This window comes from Tetrahymena thermophila (assembly GCF_000189635.1).
Source record: "Tetrahymena thermophila SB210 genomic scaffold scf_8254551, whole genome shotgun sequence".
Taxonomy (NCBI): Eukaryota; Ciliophora; class Oligohymenophorea; order Hymenostomatida; family Tetrahymenidae; genus Tetrahymena; species Tetrahymena thermophila.
This window is the reverse complement of record NW_002476322.1, coordinates 456,841-475,671: the sequence shown is the minus strand read 5'-3', so window position 1 is coordinate 475,671 and position 18,831 is coordinate 456,841. Positions and strand designations below refer to the sequence as shown.

Sequence of the window (18,831 nt, the reverse complement as noted above, 5' to 3'; positions counted from 1 at the left end):
AACTTAAATTCAGCAACTAGACAAATATAAATATGTAGAAGCAATAATTTTAAATTGGAAATTCTAAAATAAAAAGAAGAATAGAAGGAAATGCTTTATAGTATTTATAATCATCATTTCTTCTTTTTATAATAAAGTAAATTTCTTAAATTCATAAACCTTAATTATTCATTATTCAAAACAACAGTCAGAAAGGATAAGTATCTTTGGTTTTAATAAAAAAGGATCAAAAATGAAAGGATTTTTAAAAAAATAATTCTATTAGAAATTCCATAAAATAAAGTAATCCTTTACAATAATTGATAGTTCTTAAATATGTAGATAGGGATATTTTAAAAATATCTAAATTTTAAATTCTAATTTTGATAATTTAAAAATATTTAAAAAAATTTTATTCATTTTATGGAATCACAACACATAATCAATCCACCTTTTCTATTATTATAATAATAACATCTATTAATATTAAAATCAGTAAAGTCTTAACTTAAGTTAATTAATTTTAAAATCTAAGATATTATTTCTTTTCTGAAAGAAAACTTTTTATTTCTTTTTTTTATTCTCAATAATTTTGCATAGAAATAAAGAAACTATCTTCTTTTGAAATCCAAATATTAATTGATGTTTAAAATTTTAAGCTTGTTTTCTTCTAAACATAACCAACTTTGTTTATATAAACAAATAGTATGGGTGAGTCTTTATCTTTAATATTAAAGTATTTTATTTAGATGATGAGAATCATGTTAAAAATATGAAATTTTTCTAACATTTTCAAAATTATTTGTCATTAAGTTAAGGAATTCACTAGCATTTTATATTACACTTTTAAAAATTGTTCTTTTTGTTTCTATATCTTTTATGTGATCATTAGCAATTTTTATTTCTTTTTTTCTGTTATTATAGTATTTAGAAGTAAATAGATTGCCATCAAAAGAGGAATATATGTATTTTTTATTCATTAATTTTCTATTTAAAACTCCACTAAAAATATCAAAATTTTTAATTGACACAAGTGGAGTGTTTTAGAAAAAGAGCTATAAATTCATAAAGAATCTATATAATAACATTTATTATTTTGGCTACACTTCAAAGTGGAAAAAGAAACTAAAAAATTAGATGGTTAAATTCTCTAAGTAATTATTTGGGATCATCCTATCTAAAATTTACTTAACTCCATTTAATAGACATTCTATTTCATTCTCATAAATATGTTAAACAGATTTTTTTCCTTTTTTTTAAGTCAAAAATAAATTACTAAAATCTATTTTTAAAGTTTTTATTCCTCTGATTCTCCTTATTTCAGAAAATTTAGAAAGAAAGTACTCATGCAATTTAGAACTTTTAAACATTTTATTTATAATGTTTCTTTTGTATTCTTTTTTTCTATCTATCTTATCACTAAATATTTCTAAACTATTTTTATTACGTTTGATACAGATTCTGAAAATGTTCAATTAAAATTTTAGTGAGCGATTTTAATCCAATAACTTTTCAATTAATTCTAAAAATAAATCAACAATATCCCTTTCATATCCTCCATTTTCTAAGTAGTTAAATTGTAATCTTATATTGATAGTTTACAGTTAGGGTACATTTTTTAATGCTTTTGTAAATATTTTTTCGATATCATTTACATCCTGAGGTCCAATAAATTCTTGTAGATTTATATCTAATTTATGGATTGATTGAGAGGTATTTTAAAGAGTCTCCATCAACTTTACAAAGCTTTGCCAATTTTTATTTAAAGATCTGATATCAAGTTTGAGAGAAGTAGGCTTAAAATTCTTGATATCTTCACATACAAAAGGAACCACTACATTAGTTTTTATGAAATAGGATAATTATCTTTTTTAGCTATTTCTTCTATATTTAAATAGTTTATATTTAAAATCAATAATGGGTATTTTATTTAGTAAATGTAAAAGAGCGTAATTATAATGGTTACTAATTAAAGATCTCCTTGAACATAAATTTATGATAACATTGTTAATGCACTTTTAAATATGTGGTTCATTTTTACTTTAAGTAATTATTTAATTTTTTTTTTAATTTTATTAAAGTGAAGAAAGTGCTTAAATAGGCTAGAATGAATCTATAATTTGATTTTCATTGATTTATTAGACTACTTTTAATATCTAATTAAACATTAAGTTTAAGTCTTGCTCGTTAAAATAGGTTAAAGATGGGATTAAAGAGGAAATATTTAATTTCTTCTTTATAAAAAATTAAGATTTACATTAGCTAATTTTATTTTCTTCAGTAAATTAATCTTCATTTGATTCTAGATTAAGGCTTTTATACACTAGTTTATGAATATTTTTTTTGAAAATGTTCATCCTTTTTTCTTAGATATCATGGTAATCTTTACATCCTTCTATTTTACAATTTAGTATATTACATTTATTTTCTTTGTAATAAGGATCAGATTCATATTTATAGTCTGGGTTTTTTAGCTCACTGATACTATGAGCAAAAGCGCATTTTTATCTTTAACATTCAGAATTTTTACAGAATTAAGTAAATTACTTGTTTTTATTGGTCTTTTTGAAGATAATAATGCGATCTTTTAATTATTTCAAGTTTCTAAATCTTGGTTAATAAATACGTTTTCTAGTAAGAAAAAATTTTTTCATAAGATATTTGTTGTTAAGAATTTTTTTATCAATTTAATTATTATTTTATAAGGAAAATTTTTTAAATCATTTAAAAACTATCAGTCATTTTTATTTATTTTTAATTTGCTACTTAAAAAAGAAAAATAAGAGATTTTTTTGATTTGTAAAACACTAATAGCTTTTTTAAATATTTTACACAATAATTTATTAATTTCATATCTCATATATAGAAATAAAAATACTACATTTGCAACAAAACTTAAAAAATGATTCTAAAAATATATTTAAAAGTTTAATTTTCATTTATTAAGCAGTATATAGATATAAACATGTAGAGGGAATAAATTTTAAATGGGAAATTCTAATAGAAAAAGAAGAAGAAAAAAATGCTATTGGTGTATAAACTATAAATAAATATAATCTAGAAAGAAGTATATTTCTTAAATTTAAAAACCTTAATTTCTCATTATTCATAACAAAAGTTAGAATAAGGATAAATATCTTCGGTTTTAATTATTTTTCTAGATTTGGAATAATATCTAAAATTACAGTTTCTTAAATTAGAAGATCTATAGTATATTATATTTAATTTTAGATTTTTATCTATCAAAGCTTAAATCTATTTTAGTAAAGTCTGATTTATTATTTGAATGATATTAACAGTACTTAATAGTTTTAACTCAAATTTGAGATGCAATCCTACTTAATAAATAAATAAAGAAGTAAACAAACAAATAAAACTTGAATTAGATAAATAATTGATTTCTTTTTTTCTAATACATATAAAATAAAGAAGGAAACTTAACAAATATTTTAAGATATAATATTAGAAGCAACAATTATATGATCTTTTTAATAATTTGATAAAAGATAAATATTAATTTTAAATACATTTTTTAAATGTAGACACATTAAAAGTTGTTATATAAATCTTAATATAAATTAAACACGTATAATCATACAAATGATTAGACACTTTTTTCAATAATTCAGATTTTTTAAAATTGATTATATTCATTTATTTATTTACTTTTCGGAAAAATATTTAGAATATGTTAAAAAAATATTTAAATTATTTGAATAAATAAATATATTTTGTAATATACCGTAATTAAAAGATTACTGTAATTTATTAGCTTAGGTAAGATTTTTATTTTTTTAAAACATAATTTAATTAAATAAACCTTTAAAGAAATAAAGATAAAAATAAATTATTGGAGAATCAATATGGTTTATTATTATTTTTGATTAAACAATTAATAGATAATATGAAAGATATTATTTAAAAATTGTTTTAAATAGAAATTTACTAACTAAAAAATAAATAATAAAAATTACATCAATTACTTAACACTTGAGAAACATTAAGATTTAATTATAATTAAATTAAATTCATAATTGACTAAATTATTTCTTTTCTCAAAATGAATTTGTTATTTTTCTTTAATATTTTTTTATATTTTGCATAGAAATATAAAAATTATCTTCTTTAAAAATCCAAAAATTTATTGATTTTTAAAATATTTTATTTTTATGGATAGATTTATCTCTACATTAGATTAGGATTTAATAAAATTGTGTGTGTGAGTTATTTTCTTTAATATAAAAGTATCTTATTTAAATGAAAACAATCACTTTCAAAATATGATATTTTCTTTACTTATTAAAATCTATTTGTAACTAAATTTAAAAACTCATGAGCTTTTTCAGTTGTTAGTTTTATAAATTTCTTTTTCCCTTAGATTTTATTTGCTTCATCACTCATAGCTTAAATTTTTTATTAATTCCTTTTCTTCTTATTCTTATAAAGTTTAGAAGTAAATAAGTTTCCTTCAAAGGATGAATAAACATATTTGCGCATAAGCTTCTTGTTAAGAAGCTCACTAAAAGGCTTAAAGCACCTGATAGACACAATAGGAGTATTTTAAAAGAATAGTTAAAAGTTCATTAAAAATTTAAATAACAGCATTTTTTGTTTTGGTGAGACTTCAAAGTTGAAAAAAAAACCAAAAAATTGCATATTCAAAGTCTACAAGCAATTATCATTAAGTTTCTCAATAATTTATGATATTCCTGACAGTAAACACTCAATTTCTTTTTCATAAATTGGTTTAGGAACCTTATCTTAACGTTTTTAAGTCATTAGCAAATTACTAAAGTTTATTTTGAGGGTTTATAGCGTGTCTATGTTAAAAATTTTTGAAAATTTAGCTAGGAAATATTCATGTAATTAAGAATTTTTGAACATTTTATTCACTGCATTTCTTTTGTATTCTTTTCTTCTGTCTGTCTGCTCACTAAATATTTCTAAATTATTTGCCTTATATTTGATAACAATTCTGAAAATGTTCAATTAAAACTATAGAGAGGGATTTTTGATGTATAGCTTTTGTAAAATTTCTAAAAATATGTCTACAATATCTCTTTCATAGTCACCATTCTCTAAATAATTAAACTGTAATCTTAAATTAATAGCTTTCAATTGAGGAAGAGATTACAATGTATTTCTGAAAATTTTTTCAATATCATTAGCATTCTTTGGTCCAATAAATTCTGAAAGATTGATGTCTAATTTATGAATTGTTTGAGAAGATTTTTAAATAGTCTACATTAATTTTTCAAATCCTTACCAATCATTATTTAAAGATTTTATTTCGAGCTTTAAAGACTTTGGCTATAGGTTTTTGATATCGTCACACACAAAAGGAACAACAACGTTTGTTTTTATGAAATAGGATAATTGTCCCTTTAAGTTGTTTCTTTCATATTTAAATAGTTTATATTTGAAACTAATGATTGGAATTTAATTTAATATATTTAAAAGAGCATAGTCATATTCATTGCTAATTTAAGATCTTCTTGAACATAAATTGATGATTACATTATTAATGCAGTTATATAGTTATGATTAATTTTGATTTTTAATCTCTAATTGGTTTTTTTATTTGTTTTAATTAACAGAAGAAAGTGATTAAATTGGTTAGAAATCTCCAAATTCTTTACTTTCATTCATTTATTTGATGACCTTTAATATATTGTTTAACAACTTGTTCAAATCTTACAAGTTAAAGTAGGTTAGAGATGGAACTAAAGGCGAAATATTTAATTTCTTTTTTACTATAACTATAGATTATTATTATTCCTTACTTTAATCTTAATTGGATTATGCTTCATAAGTTTGATTCATTAATTTATACATGTTACTCTCAAGAATATTAATCCTTTTTTCTTTGATGTCATGGTAATATTTACACTTTGGTCTTGTACAATTCAAATTTTTGCATTAGTACTCTTTGTATTTAGGATCAGATTCATATTTGTAGTCTTCATTTCTTAATTCGTTAATGTCATGTGCAAATTTACAAAATCTTGCTCTGCATTATGATGAGTGTTTACAATATGCAGTGTAAAATTTCTTAGTTGTTTTACTTATTCTGATATAAATTTTCTTGCCGTTTAATTATTTAGTTTTCCTAAAAGATAGTCTAGTAGTAGTAGGAAACCTTATTTTTTCTAACTACTCAAGCACTTTCATGATTTTGATTTAAGCTTAAGACTCTTAATTTTTTTAGATAATCTTTTTTATTATTTGATATTTAATTAGTTAGTTTGTGATATCAATAAATTAATATCCAAAAAGGAAAGATTTGTTTTTGGAAATTAAGATAAAAAACTATATTTATAAATATATAATCTTACGACATGCCTAAAAGAGTTACACTATTTTATATTTAAGTGCTCTCCTCATTTTTTAGAAAAAATAGACAAATTTAATTTTCAGAAAACATTTATAAACAAACACATAATAGATTTTTACATTTGGATATTTGTTTTTTCCATGCATTTATAATTTCATTAGACACTTTAAGCTAATAGTATTTTGTCTACTTTTTTAAATCAGTAAAATATTTAGATTGAATATTGATTGATTAATAGCTGTTAATATTAAGCAAATAAAAACTCAACTAAATATTTAGAACTAAAAAATAGATTAAGACTTTAAAAATCCAAAGAAAAAATTAATGTTTTTCGAATTTGATTTTTATTAGACACTTTAAGAAATTCTAGAGGCAATAAATAATAATTAGAAAATATTTAAATCATCTGTTCATTTTTTTAAAATGCTTCATAGACGATTTAAACTCAGTTAATAACCTGGATAAAGTTAATTAACATAAATTAAAGATAAGCTATGCTTTTGTTATTAGATTTTAAATGAACAGTATTAAATTTAATTTTACTGCAATACTTTAATAATTTATTGAAATATTTCAATATTTCACAGAAGAAAAAGATTATGCAATTAAATAGAATAAAATTAAAATTTTTGTAATTTAAATATTTAAAAACTTGATTTATTTTTAAAAATTTAAGGAATATTCAGATTTATATGACAGATAATTATTTTATGCTAAAATACATTTCATTAAATAAAAACTATCATCTCAATATTGCATTGTATTCTGTCTGATATTTAAAAATAGTTTCTAAAAGTATATAGATTAAATTATGTACTTATTTAAATAATTTACACCATTAAAGATAAATTTTACATATTTTATTATGATGAAAGAGCACCAAAATAAATATCAGACAGAACTTTAATTTGATAAAATAAGTCATAAAAAAAGTAGTTGTAATAATTTTTAAATTTCATTAAAAGTAAAACTGAAAATTTACAATCAAAGAGTTTTTATTAAAATATAATCATTAGATATTTGCTAAAAATTTAAATTGATTGACTTATTGCATATTTTAAGATATATATCTTTCTAATTAATTTGATTAAAAATTTCTTTAAAAGTTTATAATTATACTTTCAATAATTTATTTAAAATAAAAGTTTTATAATTATAAACCTACAAAAATAAGAATAATTTTTCTGTTTTAAGTATTAATAAAAATATCATTAAATGTATTTAATTTATTTAAATTACCTATTTTAGTTAAATTTTTTAAATAGTTTATCATAATAAATTTTTTAATAAATTATTTTTGGGTTTTTAAGATTTAAAATATTTTGAAATTAATTTGAGTTATTTGATTGATTATGGAATATACTGATTTATTTTTAATAAATTATTAACAATTAATTGAATGATAAAATAATAGAATTTTGATTAAAAATCCAAATATCTTAATAAAAAGTATCAGTTTTGGTTAATTATTTTTAAGATAAATTGGATATCTATTTAGCCATTTTTTTATTTAAATTATTATTCAAATTAATTCAAACTATACTCTATTTATTTTTGAAATTCAACATTTATTATGATTGAATTATTTTTTTAAGTTATTACAGAAATTAAGAATTTATCAATCTTAGTCCATTAATTTGTAAAAAAATTAAAAATTTTTTATAGTTAATTAAAAATCCCTTTTTTTTTCAGTAATAAATAATACATAATTGAATAGCATTTAAGTTAATATCATAAATAGTAAGTTCTACAAAATATTTATATTAACTTAAGTAGTAATAAATTTAACAATTTAAAAACTAATTGATTAAAAGCTAATTTATTTTTTGATATCCATTATTTTATAATCATTTGAATTAATGGGTTCTGGCTCCTCTAACGCATCAAGTATAATTTTTAAACTATGATTTTAAGTTAAATTGAAATATTGTTGTTAAATAATGAATATTAGAAGAAGAGAAATTAAACAAAGACTAATTTACTAATAGTAAAGATGAATTTAGGTAAAAATCACACAGCTAAATTACATATAGCGGGTACAATAGAGTTTCAAAAGACTTAAAAAACTAGAGCAAATAAAATAATTTTGAAAGATTTAGTAACTTATGCTTAAAAAAAGATGTTGCTGCTGATTAATAAGAATAATAAAAGCTGTAAAATAGCTCAGAAAATATTAATTTTAGTAGAGTGCAAGAGACATAAAACATAATAAATAACTAGAATGTTAAAAAAAAGAATAACAACTGTAGTAAATTATTTCGGGTTTCTAAAACTTTTAGCTACCCTGAAAACTGTGGTTAGAGCAAAATTAACAATAATGCTAGTCTTCGTTTAATTAAAAAAGACTTTAAAGATCACCTACTTGCTAATAAAGCTTCGTCTAATGAATAAAATTCTAATACATTATTATTTGATAATGTAAATTAAAACAACAAAGAAGTGTGTATAATTATTTTAAACAAAGTAGAATGACAATAAATTACTCTTTATCTTTAAAAATTAGAAGATGAGAATAAACATAGTGTTGAAGAAAATTCAAAAAATCAAAGTGAGTCTTAAAGCAGCTCAGATTCAGATAGTTAGATTAAGTTATCATAAGATAGCTTGGACAAAAAAGCTAGCTTATTTTTTTAGAATAAAATTAATTTAAAATCTATTGATACCAAGTTAAAAAAAGAGGAAGATGATAACTCTGGTGGATTGAGCTACTACTCTGAAAAAAGTGAAAACAGTTTGGAGGGATAGGATGATGCCAAAGGTATTTATTTATATTGATAGTTTAAATAATATTCAAAGAAGCAATTTGCATTAAAAAGTAATTCATAAAAGATAATTAATTTAATATCTATTTTTTTTAACAATAGAATAAAATGAAATTTAGAATATCAAAAATTAATAAAACGATAAATAGTTTATAAATGTGTATAAAAGCGATTAGGAAAACCAACATTCAAATAATATCCACAAAGAAATGAAAGGCTAACCAGATTAAAATAAAAAGTAAGGAATAAACTAAGAAGATGTAGATGCAAATGATTCATTCGACTTAACATAAGAAATTTATGAATTTAATTTTATTGAAGATTTAACACCATAACGTAAATTCATATTCAAAATATTTTGTTTTAATTCCAAATAAAAATCATCTGAAAATCATAGCATTTATTTATTTCAATTTAAACTTTTTGGATAATTGAAATTCTTTTTAAATTACTAAATTTGATAAATTAAAAAGTTAAAAATAAATTTAAATAATTTTATTTTATTTTATAAAAAATGTATCTGACTAAATTCAGCAAGGACATCTAATAAAGAGGATTATAAAGTATTTAGATCTATTTGCATTCTATTTTATACAAGTTTAAGCAAGTTTTTTTTATTTTAGAAATAAAGTCCTTATTAGAGTTCTGAAAAGAATTAATTTTAAATGTTTTCACAAAAATAATAGAGTTAAATAGAAAGCTTAAATCTTAACTCTCCATTTGTTTCAGTCAGTTAGGTTACAAAAAATAAAGGTAGAATATATCTAAGAACAACAGAATGCACTAATGAACAAAATAATGGAGAGGAAAGAAGCTATCATCTTGATCTTATTACTGATTAAACATAAGGAAAGTAAGCCTTTAAAACTAGATTAAATAATAAAGATATTTTATTGGATTATGGGATTTGTGTATTATCAAAAAAAGGAAATCAATTAGAAAATGCCCATAATATGTCAGATTATTTTGTTTACGTCGATGATCATATAAAATTGATTTCAGTTTTTATGGGGCATGGTGCATATGGAAATAAGATTTCTAATCTATCTTGTCGCTTATTATTTAAACACTTTTTTAAAGAACAGCTAATTAAATTATAACCGCAAATAGGATTTAAAAGACTATTTATGAATGTAGACAAGTACATCTCACAACATATAGCATATTATGATTTAGTAAATATTACAAATATTTTCCTTTTTTCTAAAATAAGTTTTTCTTTAATTGTTGATGATAATTTTAACACAAATAAAATACAATTTCTAAAATGATTCTTCACATAAAAAAAGCATTGAATTTTGTATAAATTTGCAAGATTTCAATGATTAACTCAGTAAAAATAAATTTTTTCATAACGTTAAATATTTATTGTTTAAATATATCTTTAGAATTCAAAAATTTGTAATCTTTCTCATTATAAATAAATGAGAGGAGAGGGTAGGATAATTTAAGTGTTAAAATTTATCAGAATATAATTCTATTTTTAATTTAGTTAAAGTTACAATTGAAATTTGGTATTTACAAATAGTTTCTTAATTTTATTTTATTTTGAAAAAATTGATTGGTAAAGTAGGATACACATAAATAAATAAGCTTACAAAATATTAAACGTTTAAGATATATCCAGACATTCAATAAAAAGAATGCATGTATAACTAAAATACTATGTCACATTTTTATTAATTCAATCAAAAATCTTATTATTTTATCAATAAAATTTCTTACAAATAAAAAATATTATGTATTAATATTTTCTATGCATAATAAACTTTTATTTTTATGCCATTAAAATATTTATGGACTATTTTTTAAAAAAAGGAATAAAAATTTAACTCCATGCTAAGTGGTGCTAGCTGTACTTTAGTACTTATATAATAAAATAAGATTTTTGTTGCCTATGTTGGAAATATTTAAGCAGTTATTTTTAGATAGTAATTTTGCTATAAATCTTAAAAATAAAATCAAGTTTAAATGTCGGGATTTCATATACCAGCTAACTAATATGAAAAAGAGAGAATATAGAAAAACACAGGAGAGATAAGATAATGGAAAAATGATTTTATTGATCGAGTTTTTGTTAGAGGAAGGACATTCCCAGGGATTGAAGTTACACGGTAATCAATATTTTTTAAAGTTAGGAAGAATTTAATATGATATCTTTTAGTGGGTAGTCAATTTGAGAAGGCATTTAATATTAGTATAATTAGGTTAAATAAACAAAAATTTATACAAATATAACAGGAGTTACTTTTGTTTGTATGTCTGTATTTTATTATTTTTTTAATTTTCAATTAGTTGCTTTGGGAATGACATAGCTAAAATGATTGGAGTGATAAATGAGCCAGATATTTATTATCACGAAATTAGTAAGTAAAATGATGCGTTTCTATTAGTAACAACTCCGAATTTCTTTGATTACATTTCATATGAAGAAGTTTATTAAATTTTAAATTCATTCAACTAGAAGACTGTAAAAAAAGCTTAAGATTTGCTTTAAAAAAGAATAAAAAATTTATACAGTTAGTAAATTGAGGTAATTACCGATTTAGCTTTCGTACTGTATTATTTCATTTGATGGCATTCGTTTTTTTCATCCTTAAAAACGGAGTTTTAATTGAGCTTATCATTTGATGGACTGATATATTTAACATCTATTTGCATATATTTAACTTAAAAAAATATATTTCAAAAATGAACTGTTTTTGTTATTTAATATTTGTGGTAAACATTATCTCTTCAATATTTTTATTTAATTATTTTGAAAAGAATTTAATCTATTTACAATTTGTTTCTTGGGAGAAATATTTAATTGCTCTATAAAATAATCAGTTAATATTTATGAAAAACATCTTTTTTTTCCTTAGCAAAAAATCATTTTAGCAAAAAAAATAAATTGTTATTTTAAATAATTTAATATGAAAAATAGAATATGGTGAGAAATTATAATTTGTAATAAAAATTTAAAAGAATTTTATAATGATTATAAATTGTGTAATTTATACCTAGTTTTTTATCAAAAATTAAATCAAAAAATCATTGTCTGTTAGACAAAAATTAAAATCAACAACACAAATTAATAATAAATCAAAAAAGTTTGTTGCAATATCAAATATGTCTAAAAGATATGATAAATGCTAAATACTAAAATTTAATTAAAAAAAGCAAAATATAAATAAATACATTTCAAGTAAATATTTAATAAAAATAACTTTTGTGCTATTAATTAATTTTTGTAATAGCAATTCAATTAATATTCAATTAGCGTTTAACTGAAGAAAGAAATTTACAAAAATAATAAGAATTTTTATTGCTACTTCATCGATAATAAATACAAATTATAAAATATTGAAAACTTAAATTGCTAATTAAAAGTAAATTTATTTATTTACTTATTATTCTTGGCATTTAAAATAAATTGAAAAATAAACAAATAAATGGAAAATACATGTAAAATAATATTTAATAGATAAACAATATTTATCATAGATTTTATCTAACTCATATCTAGCTGGTATGCCTGATCTGTTTTTTTAAGTAATTCAAGAAAGCTTTCCAAAAAACTGAAAGTTTTAATCAATAGAAATTATTTGTATCTGTACTATAATTACCATAGTATAGAAAAAAAATTTATTTAGATTATAATTAATATAAATCATTTAAGAAGCTCTATTTTTCGTTTATGTATCTGTTAAAATTTAAAATTATTCAGAATTTACTGTTGATTACTAAAAAAGTAGCTTTCATTATCAGTTTTTAAAAGAATTGTAAGACTTTATAGTAGTCATTAATTATTTATTTATTTACTTAATTATTTTTAAATGATATGAGAGGAAATCTATTCTTCATTTCGTTTATTTTTAAAAAAGAGATTTGAGAGATTGGGGAAATTAACTTTTATTAAAAGATTAGAATAAACTGTATGTATAAACGAAATATTTAAAAACTTGCTATTGATGGTGCATTTGATTTTAGACAGAGAAAAATATGCTTATATGTGTTAATTAGAAATAAAACCAAAAGGAAATGAAGAAATTAATAATAATATTTAGGCAGGTTGCTTTACAAAATGATGCAATTGCAAAAAAAAAAATGAATGATATTAGCAGATGAATACAACAAGGAATATTAAAACCTAATTAATGGATAGTTTTTTAATTAAAGTATCTAATTAACTATATATTATGTATAAAATGAGAAAGATATTATTCAATACTCTACATATTTTTTTGAAATAGAATTAAAATTTATTTGATTGGCGGGTTTATTTACAACTAACTACTGTTCGCGTGTATTTATGTATGTATATTGGAGGATGAAGCATATTACATAGTTCATTTAATAAAAATACTCTATATATTTAGACTAGCACTTATATATAAGTTAAGATTTATCTTTATTAAAGACTGATCTGGCACTAAAAAAGAAAGGCTAACTAAGATGAATTTATTTCAACATGCAATTCAAGGTCAAGTTTATTTGATATTTTTCTCGTAGTACAAATTGAAAAAGAAAGTATTCTTGATAGAATGGCGTATATATGGAACAAATTATATCATACAGAATATAGTAGCTTTAAATAAATAAGTAGTTAGTAAATGCCTGATTAATATAAAACATTATCCTTCCTGTATTCAATTAATCAAAGCAAATTTATTATATGTTGAAATAGTTTTCCCTTTACAAATTTTGCTGGCTTTCTAGTAGAATTCAGGGAGCCAAGCGATAACGCAGGTCAAAAAGATAAATAGATATTTCTCAAATAAATTTAGCAAAAGTGCAATAAATAGTTATGAGTTCTTTATTATTAGTATATATATTTTAACTTAAGTAATTTTTTATTAGATTATTGTAGCGATAGGTTTTTTATTTATTAATGGATTGATAAATGATTGAAGAAAGAAAGTATCTCCTTATTTATTCATTAGTAATGAGCTTTCTTCTTTTCGTGGCGCTTTAGTTCGTCTATGTATTTTATGTCAGAGAAACTTAAAAGAAGGAAATCTACCATTACAAAATGAGAGGCCAGATCATTTGCTTTGCAGGTTTTAGCCCATTCGTAGATAGGTCCTTTGAGGAAATACTGAAGGACTGGGCCGTAGTTAGGATGAAGAATAAGCAAGCGCATAGAGTAATGGTTAAAGTTTTTAGAATTGATGTATCTTTTAAATTTTTTTATAATCTCTGATAGGCTATCGCTCTCGTCAGATTTTGCGTTGTTATACAAATTGACTATGTTTTGGTTAACTTTGGGAGTATTTTTAAGCTCTGCTTCTAAGACAAAGTTCTTGAAGGCATTCATGATATTTTTGACAACATTCTTTTTGTTGCAGACCTTCATCTCTTCAATTTTTTTGAGGGTTTCTTGTTCGTCTGCCTGCTGGTGTTAGACATCGTGTTCTTCTTCGTTTTAAATAGCTGCGGAAGTAGATGTAAGGATATCTATTGATAGCTTCTAGCTAGGACTGCTTAGCTCTTTTGTTTAAGGCATAACTGTCTCTTCTTCATCAATCTGGTCATCAGTTTTTTCATCTTAGCTTTCTATCTTAACCAGATAATTTTTTTCCATGTTTTTTTTGTCTTGTTTTTTGGTTTTTGATTTGCCTGTTTACTATTTTATCATAAAATTAATTAATATTAACTTTAAAAAATTTAATTAATTATTTTGCTTTGATTTTATTTCAATTGCTAATTAAGAAAGTGCATTCATTCTTTATAAAATAATCTGATTTCTAAATAAATAATGCATATCAAAATTTATATTTGTAAACTTTTATAGAAAAAAATTGACAATTATTTGCAACTAAATATCAACTAATTGTTTGTTACCTTTTTGCTTAAATAAGTATTTGATCTGTTCTCAATGATTCTGTTACTCTGTAAATCTTGAAGGCCTAAATCAACAATATTTTCTTTGTTTACAATAGAAATCTAGGAATTGCTTCTTTTTAAAATGAATTTATCGGTCTCTGTACAAGTATCTTCTATATAATAATTCTATTTCTCAGTAGGCTCTTAGAAGGATTTATAATATTAATAATAATTAAATTTGCTTTCTATTTCGCTTTGTTCAATTATATTTTGATAATCGCATTAAATTTAATCTTTATAATAATTTTAATTTTATTTTTAAATTTCATTCTTTTGTTCAAATTGTTGTTATTAAAATTTAAATACTTCTTCCTTAATTTAATAATTATATTGAATATTAGATGCACATTCAATTGTTTAATTTTCTTAATTTTTGAATTCAGTAGTATATTATATTGATTAATTTTGTTAATCAAAAATTTAAGGGAATAATCCGTTAACATTTCTTTATGGGCATTCTTATGCAGACTAATAGCTGAGTGCTGCTTGATTTTGTTCTTCATACTTTTTTTCATAGTATTAGAATTACTCTAATGAATTTTAGTTGAAATTTTATGATTCGATTTGATTTTAATTACTAATTTTAGATTATAGGTTACTTTACTAATATTAATTACACTCTAAATTACGAGATTGGTTTTCTTCAATAAGATAATTTTTTATAACTCCATACTTGTTTTCACAGCTTGCATATTCAGCTTCATATTTGCAGTAGTTATTAATGAAGCTAAGATCTTACTCTTTATGATACTATTCTGCAATGGGTGACATAACATCATTATTTTCATTGAAATATTCTAAATATTTATTCTTCATTAATTGCTTGTCTTCACCTAAATTTTCTAAGTCTTAGTTAATTATATTATCGTTAACAGTATTTGCCTGCTAAATAAATACACTACTGGCTCTGCTAAATGATTCATGGTCTAAAAAATTACTCAAATTATCTTCTGCAGCTTAATCAAACTCAAAAGATGAGCTTGCAAAGAGGGATGAGCGAGTCTCATTTTCATTGCTAAATAGAGTGGAGCATTTAGTACGAGTATCGCTTTCTAAATGTTAAGAATTGAAGAAGTTATTTGAGATATCCTCATTTAGTAAATGAGTGTTAGAAAAGTAATTCACGTTCTTATTAGGGAACATAGGCATCTAAGCAGATTTAGGGTGGCAGTTAGAGGATTAGTTAGTATCAAAGTACATTTTAAAGGTTATAAAAGGTTTGTAGTAGTGGTAGTATTAAATTAAGAGGTTTGTGAGACTGAGTTTACTAAAAGGGCAGTGAAGTTTAGGATTAATAGAAATTAAATCACTAGATTATTGTGTTAGCAGAGTGTATTTTATTCAATATGACTTCTCTCGTTGTTTTTTGGGTTAAAGCAATCGTTAAGAGATTCTGTTAAATATTTATAGAGATAGTAATTTGATTTATTTTTAGTTCAAAATATTTGGTGAATCTTTTGATTGTTTTATTTGATTTAATATTAATAGATTTGATGTTAAGGTTGAAGTAAAGATTTATAATTGCATAATAATATAGATACAAAAGCATGCCTGTGATGCATTAAATTTTCGAATTAGACAGAATTTTGAATTGGGGGATTAGTAAATTATTAATGAATAATACCTAATTGAATATCTATTTGTTTGATATAAATTCTCAAAAATAGAAAAATTTACGCACTGATTGTAATCTGGCCAAATAATGGTTAGTTTTGATAAATAAATATATCTATCTTCATTTAATTCCAAAATTTTGATTAATTTTTAATCAGTGCGCTGTTTCAGTTTATCAAATTACTTAAAATAATCGTTAATCCCTTTAATTAATGCTAAAAGTCTTTTTAGATTTATTAATCTGCTAGATGTCGTATCATAGTCTTCTTTATTTCGTTCCAGTAACATTATTAGACATTTTATTTACACTTCTTTAATTTTACTTCCATATTTTATCGTTATGTTTAACTACACAATTCTTTTAATAATTCCAAGCGGAAATTGATCATTAATCAAAGTTTTTTTCATTTTTCTATTGAGTAAATTTTCATTTTTTGATATAAATTATTAATAGAAACACAAATAAACGTAATGATTATTAACACAAATTGATATTTTATCCAAAAAACATAGCTTATTAGTGCACATATTACAGCTTTCATAAAATATTTTAGCTAAATATTGAAGAGTTTTTGTATAATTAATAAATGTTAGAAGTAAGCAAAAGAATTAAACAAAATTTATTTTATAGATGATTAACAATTTAAAATTTCAAGTATTTTGAATTCACACAAATATCAAATATCACTATTATTTTCTTTTAATAATCTAAATATTAAATTAATGATATTAACGATCATCTATTTTATATTAATTTAAAATAGAAAACAAATAAAGATATTTAAACATATATAAAATGGTTATTTTTAACTAAAAATATTTCAAAAAAGCATTTATTAAATAAATATATTTGAAGAAAAACATATGAATTTATATTCATAGAACAGTAATAGTTTCTAATCAAAATTTTATGTAACATTCTAAAAACGCTAACAAATCCTCGTTTACTTACTTAAAGTAAATGGAAACTATGCTAAAAAATACAAAATTTTTAAAGACTTTTCAGTATTTGGTGTTAGTAAAATCTGCTATATTTTCTACTAAAATTGATAAATATTTCATCTAAAATTTTCGAAAATGAAAGCTAGTTTTTTTTGAATGTAAGCTTATTGTTCAATGTATATATAAAAAATGATCATTTAAATCAATAAAGCAATCTAAAATTTGAAGGGAAGATATCTTTACTCTACTGAAAATAGTATATGTCTTTTTTATAAAAGATACAGATAAAAAAATATCTATAAATATAAATACAGTTTGGGGATGTATTTCTGTAAAAATACTTTGTTTTTATTCATTTTATATTAGTACTAATTAATTAATGAATGTTTCAAAAGAAATTATATTTGAAGCTGAAATAAAATTATTTCTGATTAAGAAGTAAATATTCAGGGATTATTGATATCCACTCCTAAATTAACTAAACAAGCATCGATTTTTGAGCATCTGCTTTAAATTGTTTCAAAGGATTATAATTAACAATTTTTCTTTTTTAGTCCGAAAATTTTTGTTTTATATTACAAAGCAAAAGTATTAAAAATGGTTGGCTGAAATAATAATATGAAATTATACTCCAGGAAAGTACTGCTTGGTCATACTTTCGAGGTTTAAAAAATAAAGAGATTAATGACTCCTATCTATCTAGCTAAGTATTTATACTAAGTATGCATTACCATAGTATTTATATACACATTCAAAGCAGGAATAGACATTTTATAATCAATCAAAATACAAAAATAACTACTGTTCTTGAATTATTCATGCTTAAAAACTGTAAGGAATATTTTTAAGATAAAATGTAATATTAAATAGCAATGAAATTTAAAATTTATTACTTTTTTAAAATATTTTTAAGCAAACGCTTGTTGGTAAAAATAATTACTCATCCATTTTTTCTCTTCTTTGATTCGATAGCATGAATAATAAAATGCGTGTCAAGATATATTGTATAGACTATAATTTATTATTTTTTTCTAAATAATTATTTTTAAATCGTAATAGGACAGGCTGTATGTTACATTAGATAATATTATGTTTATGCTTTTTTTATAATTACAGTTGTAATAGATTATAGACTGACCAGTAATTAATGATGGCAGCTCTGTAAATTTTGCTATATTTTATTTCGTGATAATCTTATAAAAAATAATTTATGATCTATCAATTTTTATAGATTTTTGTGAAATTTGAGAAACCAAATCAGCTCAAATTTTATTTTGTAATGTAAAGAAAAGTTAATTCCATGTAAAAATACTACAATTAATCTGAAATTGG

At 21.4% G+C, this 18,831-nt stretch overlaps 6 protein-coding genes across 6 annotated transcripts; 3 read left to right on the top strand and 3 right to left on the bottom strand. All coding sequences in view use genetic code 6, as the record gives it.

Moving 5' to 3' along the window:
- Positions 1–395: 395 nt before the first annotated feature.
- Positions 396–1,968, bottom strand: TTHERM_00310180 (hypothetical protein; the record flags this gene model as incomplete). The annotated part of the gene is made up of 2 exons (XM_001021094.2): positions 396–1,863; positions 1,946–1,968. The coding sequence occupies 2 exons, from the start codon at positions 1,966–1,968 to the stop codon at positions 396–398; spliced, it is 1,491 nt and encodes a 496-aa protein (XP_001021094.2).
- A 3,125-nt stretch (positions 1,969–5,093) lies between these two features.
- Positions 5,094–5,624, bottom strand: TTHERM_000310179 (hypothetical protein; the record flags this gene model as incomplete). Its single annotated transcript, XM_012798882.1, has 1 exon — positions 5,094–5,624. The coding sequence occupies one exon, from the start codon at positions 5,622–5,624 to the stop codon at positions 5,094–5,096; it is 531 nt and encodes a 176-aa protein (XP_012654336.1).
- Positions 5,625–8,064: 2,440 nt separating this feature from the next.
- Positions 8,065–11,650, top strand: TTHERM_00310160 (protein phosphatase 2c; the record flags this gene model as incomplete). The annotated part of the gene is made up of 8 exons (XM_001021092.2): positions 8,065–8,200; positions 8,265–8,756; positions 8,817–9,071; positions 9,178–9,411; positions 9,610–9,638; positions 9,699–10,250; positions 10,894–11,189; positions 11,371–11,650. The coding sequence occupies exons 1-8, from the start codon at positions 8,173–8,175 to the stop codon at positions 11,648–11,650; spliced, it is 2,166 nt and encodes a 721-aa protein (XP_001021092.2). The 5' UTR covers positions 8,065–8,172.
- An 870-nt stretch (positions 11,651–12,520) lies between these two features.
- On the top strand, positions 12,521–12,949 carry TTHERM_000310159 (transmembrane protein, putative; the record flags this gene model as incomplete). The annotated part of the gene is made up of 2 exons (XM_012798881.1): positions 12,521–12,839; positions 12,942–12,949. 2 exons carry the CDS (start codon positions 12,521–12,523, stop codon positions 12,947–12,949), a joined length of 327 nt encoding a protein of 108 aa, XP_012654335.1.
- A 563-nt stretch (positions 12,950–13,512) lies between these two features.
- Positions 13,513–13,968, top strand: TTHERM_000310158 (transmembrane protein, putative; the record flags this gene model as incomplete). Its single annotated transcript, XM_012798880.1, has 1 exon — positions 13,513–13,968. The coding sequence occupies one exon, from the start codon at positions 13,513–13,515 to the stop codon at positions 13,966–13,968; it is 456 nt and encodes a 151-aa protein (XP_012654334.1).
- A 25-nt stretch (positions 13,969–13,993) lies between these two features.
- On the bottom strand, positions 13,994–16,143 carry TTHERM_00310130 (hypothetical protein; the record flags this gene model as incomplete). Its single annotated transcript, XM_001021089.1, has 2 exons — positions 13,994–14,683; positions 14,902–16,143. The coding sequence occupies 2 exons, from the start codon at positions 16,141–16,143 to the stop codon at positions 13,994–13,996; spliced, it is 1,932 nt and encodes a 643-aa protein (XP_001021089.1).
- Positions 16,144–18,831: the final 2,688 nt, after the last annotated feature.